This window comes from Orycteropus afer, unplaced genomic scaffold, assembly GCF_000298275.1.
Source record: "Orycteropus afer afer isolate SDZICR_OR568_19922 unplaced genomic scaffold, OryAfe1.0 scaffold00032, whole genome shotgun sequence".
In the NCBI taxonomy this organism is placed as follows: domain Eukaryota; kingdom Metazoa; phylum Chordata; class Mammalia; order Tubulidentata; family Orycteropodidae; genus Orycteropus; species Orycteropus afer.
The window spans coordinates 5,319,136-5,337,757 of record NW_006921619.1 but is presented as its reverse complement, the minus strand read 5'-3'; the positions used below and the strand labels follow the sequence as shown (position 1 = coordinate 5,337,757).

Genomic DNA, 18,622 nt, shown 5'->3' with positions numbered 1-18,622 from the left:
ACTTCTGTAGTGATACTGCCTCGGAAACCCAAGGAGGGGTTGCTATGAGTCGGGGCCGACTCGACGGCACATAACAACAACAACAACAACATAATTTAGAACTTTATAAAGAAAAGAAAAGGCTTAGTGGAGAGGAACACCATCAATGGGTAATGATATAGGGATAGTCTGGTAACAGTTTGCACACATGAATACCCACACATATCTTGTTAGTTGCTGTTGAGTTAGATCTGACTCATGGCATCCTTATGCATATCAGAACAAAATGGTGCTTGGTCCTGTGGCATCTTCACGATCATTGGTATCAATGGATCATTTGATTCATTTTTGCAGCTATTGTGCCAATCCAGCTCATTGAGGGATCCACTTATCTTCTACTTTACCAAACATGATGTCCTTTTCTAGCAATTGGTCTCTCCTGATGGTGTGTCCAAAGTAAGCAAGCCAAAATCTCAGCATCCTTGCTTCTAAACATTCTAAGCATTCCGGCTGCATTTCTTCTAAGATTGATTTGTTTGCTCTTCTAGCAGTCCATGGTGTATTCAATATTCTTCACCGATATCACAGTTCAAAGTTTCTTCTGTCTTCCTTTTTCATTGTCCAGCTTTCATATACATATGAGGCAATTGAAAAGACCATGGTTTGAGTCAGACACACCTTAGTCATCAAGTCATCTTTGCTTTTTAAAACTTTGAAGAGTTTTTTTTTTCAGCAGATTTGTCCAATGCAATTTGTCATTTGATTTCTTGGCAGCTGCTTCCATAGATGCTGATTATTCATCCAAGCTTTCTTCTTTAGTCCATTTGAGTTTTCCACTGAAAACAGCCAAAAGTATTGTCAGCTCAGGTGTTGTCTGCCTGACACTTCTCTGGAGTCTCTTCCTTGTTCTGTGTTTTTTCCAGTTCTGTGCTGTCTGTAGATCTACTGCTTATTTATTCACTCTGCAGATAATAGTCACCAATGAAACTATCAGGCCTGGTATCTTCATTGTGGAAATATTTTTTAACTACAAATTGTATTTGTTTAATAGATATAAGGCCACCACTTTGGAAACCCAAGGAGGGGTCACTATGAGTTGGACCCAACTTGACGGCAGTTAGTTTGGTTTGGTTTTTGGTATGAATTGTTGAATTTATTACCATAAAGTTGTTCATAATATTCCTTTATCTTCCTTTTAATATCTGTACAATCTGTGGTGATATTACATCTTTCATTATAGATATTGGTATTTTGTGTCTTCTCTTTTTTCCTGATCAGTATGGTTGCAGACTTGTCAATTTTATTGATCTTTTCAAAGAACCAGCTTCTAGTTTCATTTGGTTCTCTGTATTATCTTCTGTTTTTTATTTCATTTATTTCCACTCTGATCTTGGTTATTTCATTTCTTCTGCTCACTTGGCGTTTAATTTGCTCTTCTTTTTATAGTTGATGGAAGCTGAGGTTGTTGATCTGAGATTTTTCTAATTTTCTAATATTGGCACTAGTGCTATAAATGTCCCCCTAAATACTACTTTAAAGGCATCCCATAAATTTTAATACACTATGCTTTCATGTTCCACAAATAAATCTTGAACACCAACAATAAGTCAGATATGGCACCAGACCCTGAAAAAAAAATGTCTCTGTCTTACTGAGCTTATGGTCCGTCAGAGAAGACAGGGCATTAAGCAAATGAAGGAGGAAGTTCGGGCAACACATGGGTTCTATGCCATGCTGGCTATGTCGGCCCTTGGCAGACAGCTCAGCCCTGGATATCGAAGCCTGTCTACTAATTGCAGACAAGTCTCAGTCTCTGTCTGCAACTGCTTTGAGTTCATCCTTTAAAGTCGAGTCTTGATTAACTATACTTACAATATCCTAGCTACTTTTGTTTCTGCCTGTTATTTCCCAAGTCCTTGAAATCAAGTGATAAAGACTTTACCCTGAAATAAAATGTCACTACTATGTCTTCTGCAAAATTGTTGCTATGAACTATCTGCACTGCCTTTCGTATTTGCAATGCTGGGGTCAGGGGAGGAGTTTATAAAGCTTGGATTTAGAAGGAGAGAGAATTCTTATATCTGGACAAGTCTTCAGTGGCTGGACCTTGGGCTCAAAGTCAAGTAAATCTGGGTTTTAATTCTGACTGCACAACTTACTGACAGTGCAAACTTGGACAGGTTACTTAGCTGCTCTAAGGCTCAGTCCAGATCTATAACATAAGGATAATGATATCTACCAATTGATAGAACTGTTTCAATAATTAAATAAAATAATTAATGAGATGTTCTTAGCACAGCATCTGGCACATGGCAAATAAAGGATGTTGTTCCCATTCAGTTTCCTTATACTTGTTTTATCTCCTACAAGCAAGCATTTATCTTTCTCCATGGATATGTTCTCTTTTCACTGTTACCAAGACTTTTCCTGCTTTTTTTTTCCCCCCCAAAAAAACTGACTTAGTCCACTTTCTTATTCCCATTTTATACTCTGGGCAACTGAGTCGGTAAAGTATCCATGAACCAACCAATGTGATCTCCAAGTTGGGGTCTCATTGCCAGTTGATAACCTTGAAACTCCCTGTCTGGTCACTGCTTGAATGATCTTGGGTTTATTCCTGATGACAGTAGTGTGAGCCTGGAGACTACTCTGAACACACTTCTCCCCTTAACCTTCTTTTCCCAAACTCTGATCCTTCTTGACCCATCATCACCTCCTCCTCTCAATCTTATCCTTCCTCTAAGCTCATGGTGGTAGTGATGATGGTGGGAAATGTTAGAATCCTAAAAGGAAATATCACCCTACATTTGATTTAGGAGTGATAGTTGGTGTCTTCATTGGGAGAAGCCTTTGGATAAAAAAAAAAAGTTGTCCCTTCATTTCATGTCCTCTTAAATTTCCAGAGATCACCTTGGTGTTTACCAAAGGCTGCTCTGATGTGTGTGGGGTGTGGGGGCAAATTTATTGAAGCAGTATGGTCGCTTCTGTTTGCTCCTCCCTGTATAGGCTCTGTGAATAGTGAGAAGTCAGTAAGATGCAACTGTTTGCTCTATTTTTATCAATCTGAAAATAAACTGGTTAAGCCTGATTGTTGCGTGGGAGTCATTAGCAAACATTTTTATATGTCTGCAACAAAACTTTTACATCTCTAACTTCAGATTGACATTTGTCATGCCTTTGGAGTTAGTATTTTGCAAAAGGTAGCTGAATTTACAATTGGTAATAGTGCCACCACTTGGCAGTACCCCAGCCAGTATCATTACTTAGATGACTGTATTAGTTATCTATTGCTGGGTAATGAATTACTCTAAAATGTAGCAGTTTTAAACAACAATTTCTGTTCTCAGAAATCTGGGAGCAGCTTAGATTGGTGGTTCTGGCTCAAGGTCTCTTATGAGGTTGCAGTCAAACTATTGACGAGGGCTGCATCTCTTCTTAAAGCTCAAATGGGGCTGGATAATCCACTTCTAAGCCCTCTCAAAGGATCATTGGCAATCCTTAATTCCTTAATGGCTATTGGTTAGAGACCTCAGTATCTTGCAACACGGGCCTCTCCATAGCAGCTAATTTCCTTCAGAGCAAACAATCTATGAAAGAGACTGAGAGAAGTGACTGAGATGGAAGCTGTAGTACCTTTTATAACCTAAGTTCTGAAGTGACACACCACTACTCCTGCCATATTCTACTAGTCACTGATATCAACCCTGGAACAATGTGAGAGAGGAACTACCCAAGCATATAAATACCTAGAGGAAGTGATCTTTGGGACCATATTGGAGCTGACTACCACAATGATTTAGACTGCAAATAATCTCTTAGCAACCTGAGTTACCTAGCTTTCCCATTCATTCATTCAATCAACATTCATGGAAGCCCATAAATCCCAGGCATTGTTCTTGGTGCTGGGGAGTCCACTGAAGTATAAAGGCTGTTCCTGCCGTCAGGGACCTTACAGTACTTACAGTTGAATGTGAAAAGTGCTGTGATGAGGGAAATTCAGGGCTATGGGAAAATGTGTGTAAAGTTAGGAATGGCCTCCTGGAGCAAAGGACAAAAGTTCAGAATGGCTTAAGTGTATGGGGAGGGTGTGATGTGGGAAATTGAGGACAGATATTATGGTAACCTAGGAATTTCAGTCAGTCTTCCACAGGCCAGACTCAGGATGTCAGTTATGGACCTTGGGAAGTATGATCAAGGCTAGTCCAGTCTCCCAGTAGATCATTAAGGTGAGAGAGCAGGCATTATGAACAAAATGGGGGCTTCAGGGTGGAAACGTCAGTCTGGTTCTCAAAATTAAAGTAAGGATCACCTTATTTCAAGGTGAACCAATTCCGCAAGGTGAACCAATCCTTTAAGCACCTAAATCCCCTACAAAAAAGGTGTCGATTTATCCTGGAGGTTGTGCTTCAGCTTGGGGAGAGGAGGTTTATGGATAGTAACCAACACGGACAGCTGGAAAGAAAATTGAGGTGTGGCAGTTTGTATTCGGTGCCAACTCAGTGCTCAGATCCTGTCCTCCCAGCTTGGTGCTCTCATTGTTGTTGTTGTTGTGTGCTGTCGAGTCGGCCCCGACTCATAGCGACCCCTCCTTGGGTTTCCGAGGCAGTATCACTACGGAAGTAGGATTGCCCAACCTTCCTTCCGAGGAGTGGCTGGTGGGTTTGAACCGCCAGCCTTCTGGTTAGCAGTCAAGTGCTTTAGCCACTATGCTACCAGAGGGCCTCCAAAGTCCCTGGACCACGCCTCCCATCTCTAACTCAGTGGCCTCTCCACTGTCAATGACCTCAGGCTCAGTTCTGCCACACACGTCCCATTCCTTTCTGCTGACCTGTAGGCCATACATTTGTGTGTATGGTCCAGCCTCAAGAATTGAGGATGCAAAAATGTATTGTATATAGCTCTTCAGCATAGAAAAACAAGACTTATGGAAAAGCAGAAATTGGGTGTTGGCTGGTCTGATAATTCACCACCTGAGGGCTCAGTCTCTGCTTCTGTAATCTGTTCTATTACAACCTGTGGACAAGATCAAAGTTGCCATAGTCCATGTTAGGTCAGCCTAAACTTGAAGGAAAAAGTAACAGCTTTGGCCATCTGGGAAATGAGCACAGCCTTGTGGTCTCCCATCAGCACCCCCACAGAACCTTCCCCATCAAGCCCAGGGGAGGGATGGAAACAGGAGGAAGGCAGTTCTTCCTTTTTCCTAATAATATCAATATACAAAAACAAAACCAGTTGTCATCAAGTGGCTTCTGATGCATGGTGACCCCATGTTTCAGAACAGAACTGGACTCCATAGTCTCATGGCTGGGACCTTTTGAAAGCAGATTGCCAGGCCTTTCTCCTAAGTGGGTTAAACCCCCAATCTTTGGGTTAGTGAGTGGATGCTTAACCATCTGTGCCACCCAGGGACTCTAATACATCAAACCCCAATCCATATCCTTTGCCTTCAAGTCGATTCTGACTCATAGCAACCCTATAGGACAGAGTAGAAATGTCCCATAGGATTTCCAAGGCTGTAAATCTTAACAGAAGCAGACGGCCACATCTTTCTCCCACAGAGCAGCTGGTGGGTTTAAACTGCTGACTGCACCTAACCACTGCACCACCAGGGCTCCTAATATTAATGTCTCAATCACTGCCATCAAGTCAACTCCAATTCACAGCTACCCCATTGGGTTTCCAAGGGTGTAAATCTCTTAAAAACAGACTGCCTCATCTTTCTTCCCAGGAGCAGCTGCTGGTTTCAAACTACAGCATCTACTAAATCCCCTACTCCTACTCCAACAGTTGTCACCATCTATTGAGGGCTGTGTATGTGCCAGGTGCTCTGCTACTCTCCTACCTCAGGAATACTCCAGTGACCTGAGGGCATAGAAACGACTGCAGGCTGTTTACAAAAGTTATGTTACTTCTCCAAGATCACTTGGCCCTAAGTGGTGGAGTCAGAAAGGAATCCTGGTGTGTTTGTGTCATAGTTGGAGCTGTGTGTCAACTTGGATATCATCACAATTTGCCTCCATATTTCTCCTTTTTCAGCTGGGTTCATATATACCTGTGGTGTGGATTTATTTCATTTGTTCAAGGCTCCAAATGCTTGTGTGTGCTACTGTCTAGGAGTTCTTAGAGGGAGTATGTGGTAGCCAGGAATAAAGTCCAAGGCTTCAGACTGGGCAGGAGGGAATAGGCAGGAAGTGCATTTGCTGGTAAAAACTCTGACTTCTTAAAATAGCAAAAACAACACAAGGTAACATTTACTGAGTTCTATTACGTGCTAGGCCCCATGCCATGCATTCTACAAGTATTATCTCATTTAATCCTCACAACAAACCTATCAGGTAGTTACCACTGAACTCCCCATTATACCTAGGATGAAACAGGTTCAAGGGGGTCAAGTCACATGGTTATACAGTGGCAGAGTTGGGACTTGGGCCTTGCTCTGCTGGCTCCATTACCTGGGCTCTGAACCACTGAACTATCCTGCCTCAATGTACTCCCATTGGTTTCCAGATCATTTCAGAACGTACCAAGCCCCGGATGCATGAGTTTCAGTCTGAAGTGTTCATGATCATTGGTGGCTGCACAAAGGATGAACGTTTTGTGGCAGAGGTAACCTGCCTGGACCCCCTGAGGCGCAGCCGCCTGGAGGTGGCCAAGCTCCCGTTGACTGAGCATGAGCTGGAGAGTGAAAATAAGAAGTGGGTGGAGTTTGCATGCGTGACATTAAAAAATGAGGTCTACATATCAGGTAAGCAGGACCACGTGATGCCAAAGCATGTCTCCAACAGCACTGTGCATTTTCTTGAGTGAGTTAATCATCCTAAAAGAAGAACTATGATTTGGCAATGATCTAACTCTGATCAGGTAAGGGTATGGAAACCAGAAGCCCAGGTGGTCTTATGTTGGCAGTATCCAGAAGATAAAAACAAAACAAAACAAAAAAACAAACCAAATTCACTGCCGTGGAGTTGGATCCGAGTCATAGAGATCCTTCCTTGGATTTGTGAGGTGGTATCACTATGGAAGTAGATTGCTCAACCTTTCTTCCCAAGAGTGGCTAGTGGGCTTGAACTGCCAGCCTTCTGGTTAGCAGTCACATGCCTTAGGCACTATGCCACCAGAGCTCCCATCCAGAAGATAGAGAACACCTAATTATTTAACAAACAATAAACTGTGGGCAGACAGGTGCCATATTTCATGGAAAAATAAGAAGGAAAGTGATACTAGAGTTTGTTCCATGGAGCTCTGGTAGTGAAACTATTTACTACAGATTAATAAGTAAACAGGAGCTCGGAAGAGAGATTGGGCAATCTACTTCTGTAGTGATACCGCCTCAGAAACCCAAGGAGGGGTCGCTATGAGTCGGATCCCACTTGAAGGTAGTGAGTTTGGTTTGGTTTGGGTTTATTCTAAATGGGGTCCATCCTGCAGTATTTTTAATAAATGCCTGTAGCAGTTGCTGTTGAATCAGCTCCATCTCATGGTGACCCCACATGTGTCAGAGTAGACTTGCGCTCTGTAGAGTTCTCAGTGGCTGTTTTTTCAGAAGTAGATCACCAAGCCTTTCTTCTGAGGTCCCTTTGGTGAACTGGAACCTTAATCCAATTGATTAGTAGCTGAGTGTGTTAATCATTTGCACCACCTAGGGACTTCCTTTAATCAATCAAAAGCTCTAAAAGATACAAACCCCAAAAAAACCAAACCCACTGCCATCGAGTCGATTTTCAGTCATGGTGACCCACATTGGGTTTCAGAGACTGTAGATCTTTACAGAAATAGATTTCCCAGTCTTCTTTCTGCAGAGTGGCTGGTGGGTTTGAATCACAAACCTTCTGGTTAGCAGTCAGATGCCTTAGGCACTACACCACCAGAGCTCCTTCTAAAAGGTATGTTGTTGTTGTTATGTGCCGTCGAGTCAGCCCTGACTCATAGCGACCCCTCCTTGGGTTTCCAAGGCAGTATCACTATGGAAGTAGGATTGCCCAACCTTCCTTCCGAGGAGTGGCTGGTGGGTTTGAACCGCCAGCCGTCTGGTTAGCAGTCAAGTGCCTTAGCCACTACGCTACCAGAGCTCCCATACAACCTCAAAATGGTTAACATGGCAAATTTTATGTGATATATCTTTTACCACAATAAATTTTTTAAAATTAAAAAGGGTACATAACCCAAAAGAAAAGAGTCAAAATAAATGACTATAAATTTACAGAAGAGAAAGATATGCAACAACAACAAAAAAACCCAAGCATTAACATCACTTTTCTCCATGAGACTATAAAAAAAAAAAGAAAGAAAAAAAAAAAAAAAAAAGCCCAAACTGCTAATATTTGCTATGGATTGAGTATGGGGAAAGGTAAATATACAAAGCTTTGGAGCACTCTTGGGTAAGATGCACACGCCCATTGACCTAGAAATCCCACTTCTGGTTTCCATCCCAGAGAAAAACAGCCATGACACAGAGCATTGTCAGTGATGTCCATTCACCATTAGTGCACATCTCTAAGTCTGAAAAAATACATCTTTTATTTTAAATAGTTGATGGTACCTGTGCTGATGGAAAAGCGGAAGCAAAAGATGTTAAAAATACTTGATTAAAGTCACCAAAGTAGTCAGTTCTCCTTTGTGCCAATCACTCTCCCTACCTGCTCAATTATGTTCTTTGTGTTTATTAAGAGAGCTGTCCTGAGGAAAATTTTTACCAGCTCATTCCCAGATTACCTATTATGAGTATCTTAGACTTTTAAAATAAAAAATTATTTAAAAACAGTTCAAGCCCACTTATATTTTCCTACAGACAAGAGATGAATTTTGTGATTTCTTAGTCATTTTTCCAGGCTTGTATTTTGATTTTTGTTTCAATAAGTAAGCAAAATAGAACCTAAGTCTGTCTTCTAATTTGCCTGCTTATCCAGGCCTTAATACCCCCAGCCCCAAGGTTCCAACTTTACTACACAATCAAAAGTTTTACTTCCTGTTCCTCCTTGGGCAAACACTGAATCCAAGTTCCTGTGGGTCTGAATCACCTAAGCTGGCTTGGGTCCCACCTCCCTGAAGCCTTCTCTGGCTTCAGCTTACCCTTATAAACCTCTCATAGCACATAATTCACCCTGATCCACACTCTGGCACATACTTTTCCCCCACCTTACATTGCTCTCTCCCTGTTCACTTGGATTTGCTTTGGTGGGGCTGTGAGGAACTGGTGGGTCAGTGGTAGAATTCTTACCTTCCATGCAGGAGATCCAGGTTTGATTCCCAGCCAATGCACCTAATGCACAGCCACCACTTCTGTCAGGGGAGGCTTGTGTGTTGCTATGATGCTGAACAGGTTTCAGCAGAGCTTCTGGACGAAGGTGGACTAGGAAGGCCCAGCAAACTACATCTGAAAATCAACCAATGAAAACTGTATGGATAACAATGGCTCAATCCAACTAATCCTGGGGATGGGGTAGGACTGGGCAGCATTTCATTCCAGGGTTACCAGGAGGTAGGGTCAAGTCTACAGCAGCTAACAACAGTACGTGAGGCTAGCCTAGGGACTCGGCATTTACGGACTTGAGAGAAGTTATAAGAGAAAGTATATTTCTGAAAAATCTGGTGATTTCTTAAATGCTTTGTATCTCTTGTACAGGTGGCAAAGAAACACAGCATGACGTTTGGAAATACAATTCTTCGATCAACAAATGGATTCAAATCGAGTATTTAAATATAGGCCGCTGGCGGCATAAGATGGTGGTATTGGGCGGCAAGGTCTTTGTGATTGGAGGTTTTGATGGCCTACAGCGGCTCAACAATGTGGAGACCTACGACCCTTTCCACAACTGCTGGTCAGAGGTAGAGACCATGTCCATGGGTAACTTTGTTTGTATTTCTGATTCAGAGATTAAAAAATGAATATATACCTATAGTAACAGTTGGCCTTCTGATCTATCTGCTCCCACTGAGAACATTTATAGAGGCTCCCCTCCTCATGGTCACCGTCCCTTCAACACTAGTGATGAGGTCATGAAAATGACTTTCTTCTGGGTGGTGAGGCTCTGTGCAGTCACATGTCTGATCCTGGCCAGACCCCAGAGGAGGCTCACATAGCTGCCTGGATCCCACAGTCTGCATGTCTTGGCCCAGAGTCTCCGTCTCCTCAGATGCCCTCTGCCCTTTTCTTCTTCACACTGGACACACAGGGATCCATTTATGGCACTGTTTGTTGAACCCATCTGGTAGTGCTTAGAAGTCAGCCCTCATGAATTTATCTACCAATAATAAGCCATTTATGTGTTTGTATGTGAGACTTCAACAACACAACCTCAGGTACATACCATACCCAGGAATAGATAAAGCAACTTCACCTCCTGTATTTGTAAGTCATTCCTAGTTTCACATTTCCTTCTCCTTATCAGATCATATGTCAGAACATGAAGCGTAAAACATGGACACTGTAGGCATAAACAAAAATAACCAGGTCACCATGGCATACAGATAAGATCTGACAACTTCAAAAGTGCCTCTGCACCCTTCCCTCACTTATCGACACAGATAGGTTTCAAATATCAGGTCATTATGTGAAAAACAGTATTATGTGAAAATGGAGGATAAGCATATCAGATCACAAAATGGAGGATTACTACATCATTACATAACTGCCAAGTTACATTACATAACTGCCAAACCACGGAGGCTCATGGCCCAGCCAAACTGACATATAACCTTAACCATCACAGCCAGCATTATTCGTCTCGCACCTTGATATTTGTTACTGCCAAAATAGTCATTAATGTGCAAAATAGTCAGACAGTATATTTTTTACTATTGTCACAAATGCAAAATGTCAGATAACAAGATAGTCAATAAGTAAAGAGTTGTTGTTGTTGTTGTTGTTATGTGCCGTTGAGTCGGCCCCGACTCATAGCGACCCCTCCTTGGGTTTCCGAGGCAGTATCACTACGGAAGTAGGATTGCCCAACCTTCCTTCCGAGGAGTGGCTGGTGGGTTTGAACCGCCAGCCATCTGGTTAGCAGGCAAGTGTCTTAGCCACTATGCTACCAGAGCTCCTAGGCAAGGTTGCTATTGATTCCAACTCATGTTGACCTCGTGTGTTAGAGCAGAACTGTGCCACATAGGGTCTTCATGGCTGATTATTTTTTAAATAATTTCCAGGCCTTTCTTCTGAGTTGCCTCTAGGTGGACTTGAACAGACCATCTGTCAGTTAGCAACTAAGTGTCAGCCATTTGCACCACCCTTAACATTTATGAAAGATGTACCCAAGATCTTCTCAAATTTTCAAGTCCCATCATAGAGTTGCTCCATGACTCAAAAGGGTCATGTAATGGTCAAGAGGCTCTTGAAAATTCCCTTTAGCCCTGGAATTCACAGGGTAGAAGCACAGCCTGACTCAATCCCAAAGCCTGCAACATTGTTCCAAATATGGGAGAGTTGGCTTGCCTTATACCAACTTTTCTTCTTGGGTATAATCACCAAAGACAATGCCCGGCACTTAGCAGGCACTCAATAAACATTTTTTGAATGAATGACTATGAATATTTGGTAAAACTTTTTGTCCAACATTGGCCAGTCTCATTTGTAGAAACACTTAGTCCTGCCATATCCTCCACCCTTGAGAGCTAGGCCCTGGGAGAAACAGGCTGGCAATACTTCAACACAATCTGCTCTAGCCTACCTGGATCCTGGAGGAAGGGTGGGAAATGTATGGCTTGATCCTCTCTGTGGCTCAAGGTGAGTCAAGTCCACAGTCTTGTGACTTTAGGTGAAGGACCAGTGTTATGTTCCGTGTCTTCTGGTCTATGTCCTGTGAGCCATGGCAGCAATCTGGGTAGCACGACTAACAGCTTCTTCTCATGTTCCATGCCCCTGTAGGCTGCACCCCTTCTTGTCCACGTCAGTTCCTTTGCAGCCACCAGCCATAAGAAGAAGCTCTATGTGATTGGGGGAGGACCCAATGGTAAACTGGCCACAGATAAGACTCAGTGTTATGACCCTTCAACCAATAAATGGAACTTAAAGTCACCCATGCCAGTGGAGGCTAAGTGCATCAATGCAGTGAGTTTCCGGGACCGCATCTATGTTGTTGGTAAGTGAGTAAATGGCTTCCTTTTCATCTGTCTCAGTCCCATGCAGCCAGTCAGTTGATCATCAGACAACCTCTCTTGGGAACTCACAAATTCCTGGGTGATGCTGGTAGGGTTTAAAAGGAAAAAGAAGATGGAGTTGGTTTGGGCTTGGTGAAACTTACCTTTAGTGCACACTTAGAGTCATACAAAGCAGATCGACTCACTGTGGCCCAGGGAGGAGCCAGAGTTGCTGCAGGAATGAAGTTGTGCTATAAGTATTAGCAAACATGCAGAAATTGAAATGTGCTGAGTATAATAAAGAACAGTTGCCATTGAGTTGATTCTGACTCCATGTGTGTCAGAGTGCGACTGCCCTTGATAAGGTCTTCGATGGCTGATTTTTTTTTAAAGTAAATCACCAGGCCTTCCTTCCAAAGCATCTCTGGGCAGACTTGAATCTCCAGTCCCAGTCAGTATGTTAACTGTTTGTACCACCCAGGGACTCAGGTCCCCAGTAAGTGGTAGTTATTATTATCTCTTATTTTCTTTTTTGTAGTAACATTTGATGCCTTATGAAAGTCTATTCTTTCATATCATTGTATTCATATAGTTTATGGAAAGTATGCTCTCTGCCTTTGCTGCAGGGGCTCTAAAAATTGCATTTGGCCCAGAAGACTAACTGGCCAGACCAGACCACAGCTGGCCTGTAATTGTTAAGGATGTTCGTTCTCAGTTCTGACAAATCATTAAGATTATCTTGTTGTTGTTGTTAGGTGCCATCGAGTCAGATCTGACTCCTAACGACCCCTCCTTGGGTTTCCGAAGTGGTATCACTACAGAAGTAGATTGCCCAACCTTCCTTCTGAGGAATGGCTGGTGGGTTTGAACTGCCAGCCTTCTGGTTAGCAATCACATGCCTTAGGCAGCATTTTGGAGTACCTGCTGGTGCACATGAAAAGGAGAGCAGTTTGAACCCGCCCAGAGATGCCTCAGAAGAAAGGCCTGGCAATCTGCTTCTGAAAGGTCACAGCCATGAATACTCTGTGGAGTGCAGTTCTGCTTTGAAACACATGGCATCTCCATGAGTCAGAATTGACTCAATGGCAACTGGTTTGGTTTCTGGTTTAGAGAGCTTTTTACAAGAGGACACTAGGCTATGTGCAATCCTATTTTTTAAATAATCTTCAGGAGATATTAATGTGAGAACTACTGATTAATGAGATGCCAGAAAATAAATGTTGTTGTTAGTTGCTGTTGAGTCGGTTCTGACTCATAGTGACCCTATGTACAACAGAACGAAACCTGGTCCTGTGCCATCCTCACAATAGTTGCTATGCTTGAGCCCATTGTTAAGCCACTGTGCCAATTCATCTTGTTGAGGGTCTTCCCCTTTTTTGCTAACCCTCTGCTTCACCAACCATGATATCCTTCTCCAGGGAACTGTCCCCTCTGATCTTTTGTAGAAAATAAATACCTCCAGCAAATGATTGCTAATCTGGGGACAAAACATTGAACAAACTAAGGAAAAAGCATCTCTCTCCCATGCCTTTGGTTTCGTGTGAGTTCATTTATGCTCAGCCTCATGATGGCTTCAAAGGTCTAATCTCAAAATGGGTAACTTAAGCTAGTGACTCAAGTCATGCTCAGTGTACAAAGAGATGCCACCATCTCCAGCCAATACCCTTAATGGCTTCTATGTGCCAGTCCCTCTGCCAAGTGCTTTTCTTATGTGGTCCTTCTGAAGTCTTATAACCACCATGGTTATGGGGTTCAAGGTTAAAGATACAGTAGTGGCAGAGCTGGGATTATAAACCTAGTCCATGTGACATACCAGGTGGTATTTCCTCAGGGAGTGGTCTCTGGGGGCATTTTGGTAGCCATGTTTAAGCCAGGTGTCCTTTAATATCCAATTAGCACCTGGCTGCAGAACTTAAAGAGCTAGTGAAATACCTCAGCATTAGAAAATTTCTACCCCTACTGACCCTCCCTGGCTTTGTGGACAGCCATCACAGCTATGCTTTCTCTTTGGGAAATGGTAGACTTGAGTCAGCCAGAGTTAGGATTTATTGGGAAGAAACCCAGAAGAATAATGGGATGCCCACAGTGTTTCTCCTTCCTCTTCAGGTGGGGCCATGAAGGCACTGTATGCCTACAGCCCCCTGGAAGACAGCTGGTGCCTGGTGACCCAGCTCAGCCACGAGCGGGCGAGCTGTGGCATCGCCCCCTGCAACAACCGGCTCTACATCACTGGGGGGCGCGACGAGAAGAATGAGGTCATCGCCACCGTGCTGTGCTGGGACCCTGAGACCCAGAAACTGACCGAGGAGTGCGTCCTGCCCCGGGGGGTGTCCCACCATGGCAGCGTCACCATCAGGAAGTCATACACTCACATCCGAAGGATCGTGCCGGGATCTGTGTCCGTCTGACAGCCACACATTTGGAGGGCTGCGCAGGACCAAAACCGAGAACCTGGACAGAGCACAAGCAGCCCCTGACCCTCTCTCCTTGGCCTCTCACTCATCTTCAGTCCCATTGCAGACAGAGGGCTTGGCTTGAGTTTGGGGACTAATCAGGGGCTCACTCCAACTTACCATGGGGGAACCTTGGAAACCACAACATCAGAAGCACTTGACACCAGCCAGGACTGTCTGCTTGACAACCTCAGGAGAGAAGGGGGAGAGAAGAATAATATTTAACCTTCAGGACACACCTCCCCTGCACCAGATTCTATGCCTGGCACTTTGGTATACCAGCTGGTTTGCCCAGCATAATGCCCTGGTGACTGGGTATTTATTATTCCTTCTGTTTTATAGGTGACGAAACTAAAATTCAACAAGGTGCAATGACTTGTCCTGGGTCATTCAAGCAGCAGGTAGATACACCAGGAGCTTAAAACCCAGGTCTTTTTATTTCAAAGTCAATACTCTGCCCATCTCAGAGCAAAAAAAAGTCTGGCTCACTTTGTGTTTTAGCAAATCTGCTGAAGAATTCACTAAGCAAGGCAGGGCAGTAAAATGTTTCTTTTTTCTTTTCTTTACTTCTTTTTCTCCTCCCTCTGTATTTAGACCATCTGGAATTCTTGGTATTTGTGGTAGTTTAGTTTGTGTGTCAACTTGGCTGGGCCTGGTTGAGTGGCTGGGCAGCTCGTGGTAGTTATTCCCCATGATGAGACTGGCAGTCAGCTCCATGGTGGGATCTACCACAAGCAGCTGAGTAGCTGCCTTTGGGATGTGGTCTGCTTCCTGTATATAAGGAGAAGCCATGGGGATAGTTGCTAGCTTATGGCACCTTGAACCCTGCATGTAGCTGTGTTGTTGTTCAGCAGTCTGCCATGCTTTGCCGACCTTGGGACTTATGATGGACTTGAATTAATGGCCTGCTGTGTGATTTGGTAATATTGGGACTGTGCCCTTTTACTTGTCAACCTTGGCCTTGGCAGCCTCAGCAGCCAGCAGCTGTTTGAATGAAGGAAAGCCTCTAGCTTCTGTGGGCTGGGAGCAGGAGGCAGAGCTGAACCCCAAGGTTGAGGGGCTTTCACCCAGCCCCTAGAGCTTGGTACTTTGAACTTGAACTTAAAGCCTCCAAATGGTAAGGATAAACTCCTGTTTAAGCTATCCCATTTGTGGAGCAGTACTAGGTAACCAGAACAGTATTGGACCCTTGGGCTCCCTGTCAAGGGAGTCTCAGAGGCTCTTCCATTTGATAGGTCTGGGAAGATGCCTCCAGAAAGGCCTGTTTGCTCTGAAAAGAGATAAAGGGCTTTTGTTCTTTTCTCTCTCATCAAAAGTCTCTCTCTCTTTTTTTTTCCAGTGATCACAGGATGCCATATTTAGATTAGACCTGCCATTGCTAGACAGAATTGCATCTTCTGCACAGTCCAGTGGCCTGGCTTCTTAGTGTCCCGAAGTTGTACTGCAATGTAGAAAAGAGGTTTCCAGAGACTCAAAGTACTGTTTAAAAAAAAAAAAAAAGAGTAACCGTCTTAACACTGTTGGTCACGGCAGGAATGACAGACTCTTCTTGACAGTATACTTCCTATGTCCCTGAGATTGCTCCCTATAGGAACCTTCTAGGCCCTTGTCCTTGGTATTTGGATCAACTTGGCTCAATTTTGAGTCAAAGAACAGAGTCCGTCCTTCACTCTAAGATATAGAGCTTTCAAATGAGCTCACTGGAAATACATTCTAATCCCCAACTTGGAGAAACAGGTTAGGAGATCCTGTTTCACATGCTGTATTTAAAAAGCAACAATGATAGCCACATAGTAACTGCATTACCCAATGTGCTTTATTTTCATCATATGATTTCAATTCTCTTTATAGAGCTTTATTTCATGTCAGATGTGACATATTGTGCTTGGCTTCTCAGCAGTTTGGAAAGTCAAAGGTGTTATAATTGAGAGTGAATTTAATTTTCATAAAAAATGTTATGGTTAGAAGTTAGTATTCAAAGCAGATTAAAAAAAACTTGGAAAATTACAAGTGAGATTTCTGTTTATACATAGATTATAGAGAATAAATATAAGTGCAAGTTAGAGTGTGAAAGGCTCTGTGTTTTCAGATCAGGGGTGACTGTTCAGCTTTCTGCTGCAAAAAGCAAGGTGGAAAATACAAATATATTCGTGAAGATGTAGAACACACTCTCATTCATGGACACTTGCAGGTTATTCAGTGATAACCTTATCAAAGCTCTCAACTGAAACAATTTAATCTCATTCAATGCAGCAAACATTCCTGGAGTTCTTTACAGTCTTCCAAGCCTTGGGGACACTATTGATTAAGATAAATCCCCATCCTAGATACTCAATAAACAGGCAAATAGGCCACTAAGGAATATTCTAATTTTTTTTTTTCTCCAAGTTCCCTAAAAAGGAGAATGCATATGAAGTTATTATGATGCTGTATCCAAATCTTTACTACCCTTTAAGTGTCTCCATGGGATGGATGCTATGCTCTTAGGTCAATGATATGACCACTGCTTACATACTTGTCTTTTTTCTTGAGATCACCTTCAGAAACCACTTGAGCTATAGGAGAAATTAGTCTTATTCCAAAGAAGATCCAGCATGCACAGAGAGCCTCCCCTCAAACACAGCCCTCCTTGTCATGGAGCCCATGCTGGTCCTTTCATAAGAACAATCAGTGAACTTTGACCTCTACACTGCAAAAGTAAGGATCTAGGATCTCTGTGCTATAAATCTGATTCGAAATGTTTCAGGGTAGTTCAGATTCTGAAGTGCATAAAAGGAAAGGATGCCATGTGATTCTCATATCCCCAAATATGCAGGTGAATTGTGGTAAAATTTCAGGTTTTTGGTACTCAAGAAATAGAGTTCCTCAATAATGGCATGGGATAGGGTACAGACATGCTTATTAAGCTGATCTAGAGTTCTGTAGCTTTTAGGGGAAAAAAGTGTTTAAGTCATTTTAGGAAAACTTAAGGTCCCTGGGTGGTGCAAATGGTTTTCACTCTGGTGGTAACCAAAAGGTTGGTGGTTCAAAATCATTCAGTGGCACTGTGGAAGAAAGAGGCCTCTCAATCTGCTTCTGTAAAGACTGCAACCAAGAAAACCCTATGGGGCATTTCTACTTTCTCCAGAGAGTATAGATAGAGTTGCCTTAAGTCACAAATCAACTACAAAAACAGAAACAGGACTTCATTTTAGGGAAACATCATAAGTATACTCATTAGGAATAGACGTTCTTAAAATCTAATTTCCATTTCAAAATAAAAACTAGTTTGCACAGTCCATGCCATCAGCAGGGGGATAAGCCAGGTTGGGAATACCCTAGGACTCAGGCAAGACATGGTGGACCGTCCTAGCACAGTAGATGGGATATTGAGGTAGGCTCTGTGCGAGGACAGAGAACCTCTGGCTGGGAGGTTGAGGATGGGGCAGGAGGTGGGCTGATATTTAGGTCCTAAGGACACAGGTCTAGAAAATTATATTGGAGCCTAGAGTTTGTGAAGGAGCTCTGGTAGCATAGTGGCTAAGGCACTTGACTGCTAACCAGAAGGCTGGCGGTTCAAACCCACCAGCCACTCCTCAGAAGGAAGGTTGGGCAATCCTACTTCCGTAGTGATACTGCCTCGGAAACCCAAGGAGGGGTCGCTGTGAGTCGGGGCCAATTCGACGGCAAACAACAACAACAACAACAGAGTTTGTGAATGTGACTCCAATCCCAGGAAGGGTAAGGGGAGAATAAGGAAGAGAGCTCACTTAGAACTGAGGTGGAAATTAGAGCAGGACCAGAAGTTAAGCCAATTTGCTAGTGGCTGCCTGGCAGGGACTCCTGTCATATTGGACCAGAGAGAATGAGGCCCAGAGATTTTGATGGGGTAGAAACTGTGTGTGAGGATAGGGGACCTCAGTTTCCAAGGTTGGCCTGCATTGGACAGGGAGCTAAGCTTACCAAAATGTCAACTGATAATTGTTCTCTTCTTAGTTTTCATCACATGTTGGTCTTCAATGGCTTTGGGAAACATACATATACACAGCCCTTGAACTCAAAGCAAACTACTCTCTCAGAGAAATGCAAATATCATTTGCTCAGAACTATGAAAACATAGCTTTGCTATTTATGAA

General features: G+C 43.2%; 1 protein-coding gene across 1 annotated transcript in view; it reads left to right on the top strand.

Annotated features, from left to right (window-relative positions):
* KLHL6 (kelch like family member 6) overlaps positions 1–14,462 on the top strand; it is an 88,466-nt gene extending 74,004 nt beyond the window's left edge. The window contains exons 4-7 of the mRNA XM_007935909.2: positions 6,487–6,724; positions 9,602–9,804; positions 11,843–12,056; positions 14,161–14,462. Coding sequence (XP_007934100.1) covers positions 6,487–6,724; positions 9,602–9,804; positions 11,843–12,056; positions 14,161–14,462 — 957 coding nt within the window. The remainder of the gene's footprint in view (positions 1–6,486; positions 6,725–9,601; positions 9,805–11,842; positions 12,057–14,160) is intronic.
* The last annotated feature ends 4,160 nt before the right edge of the window (positions 14,463–18,622 follow it).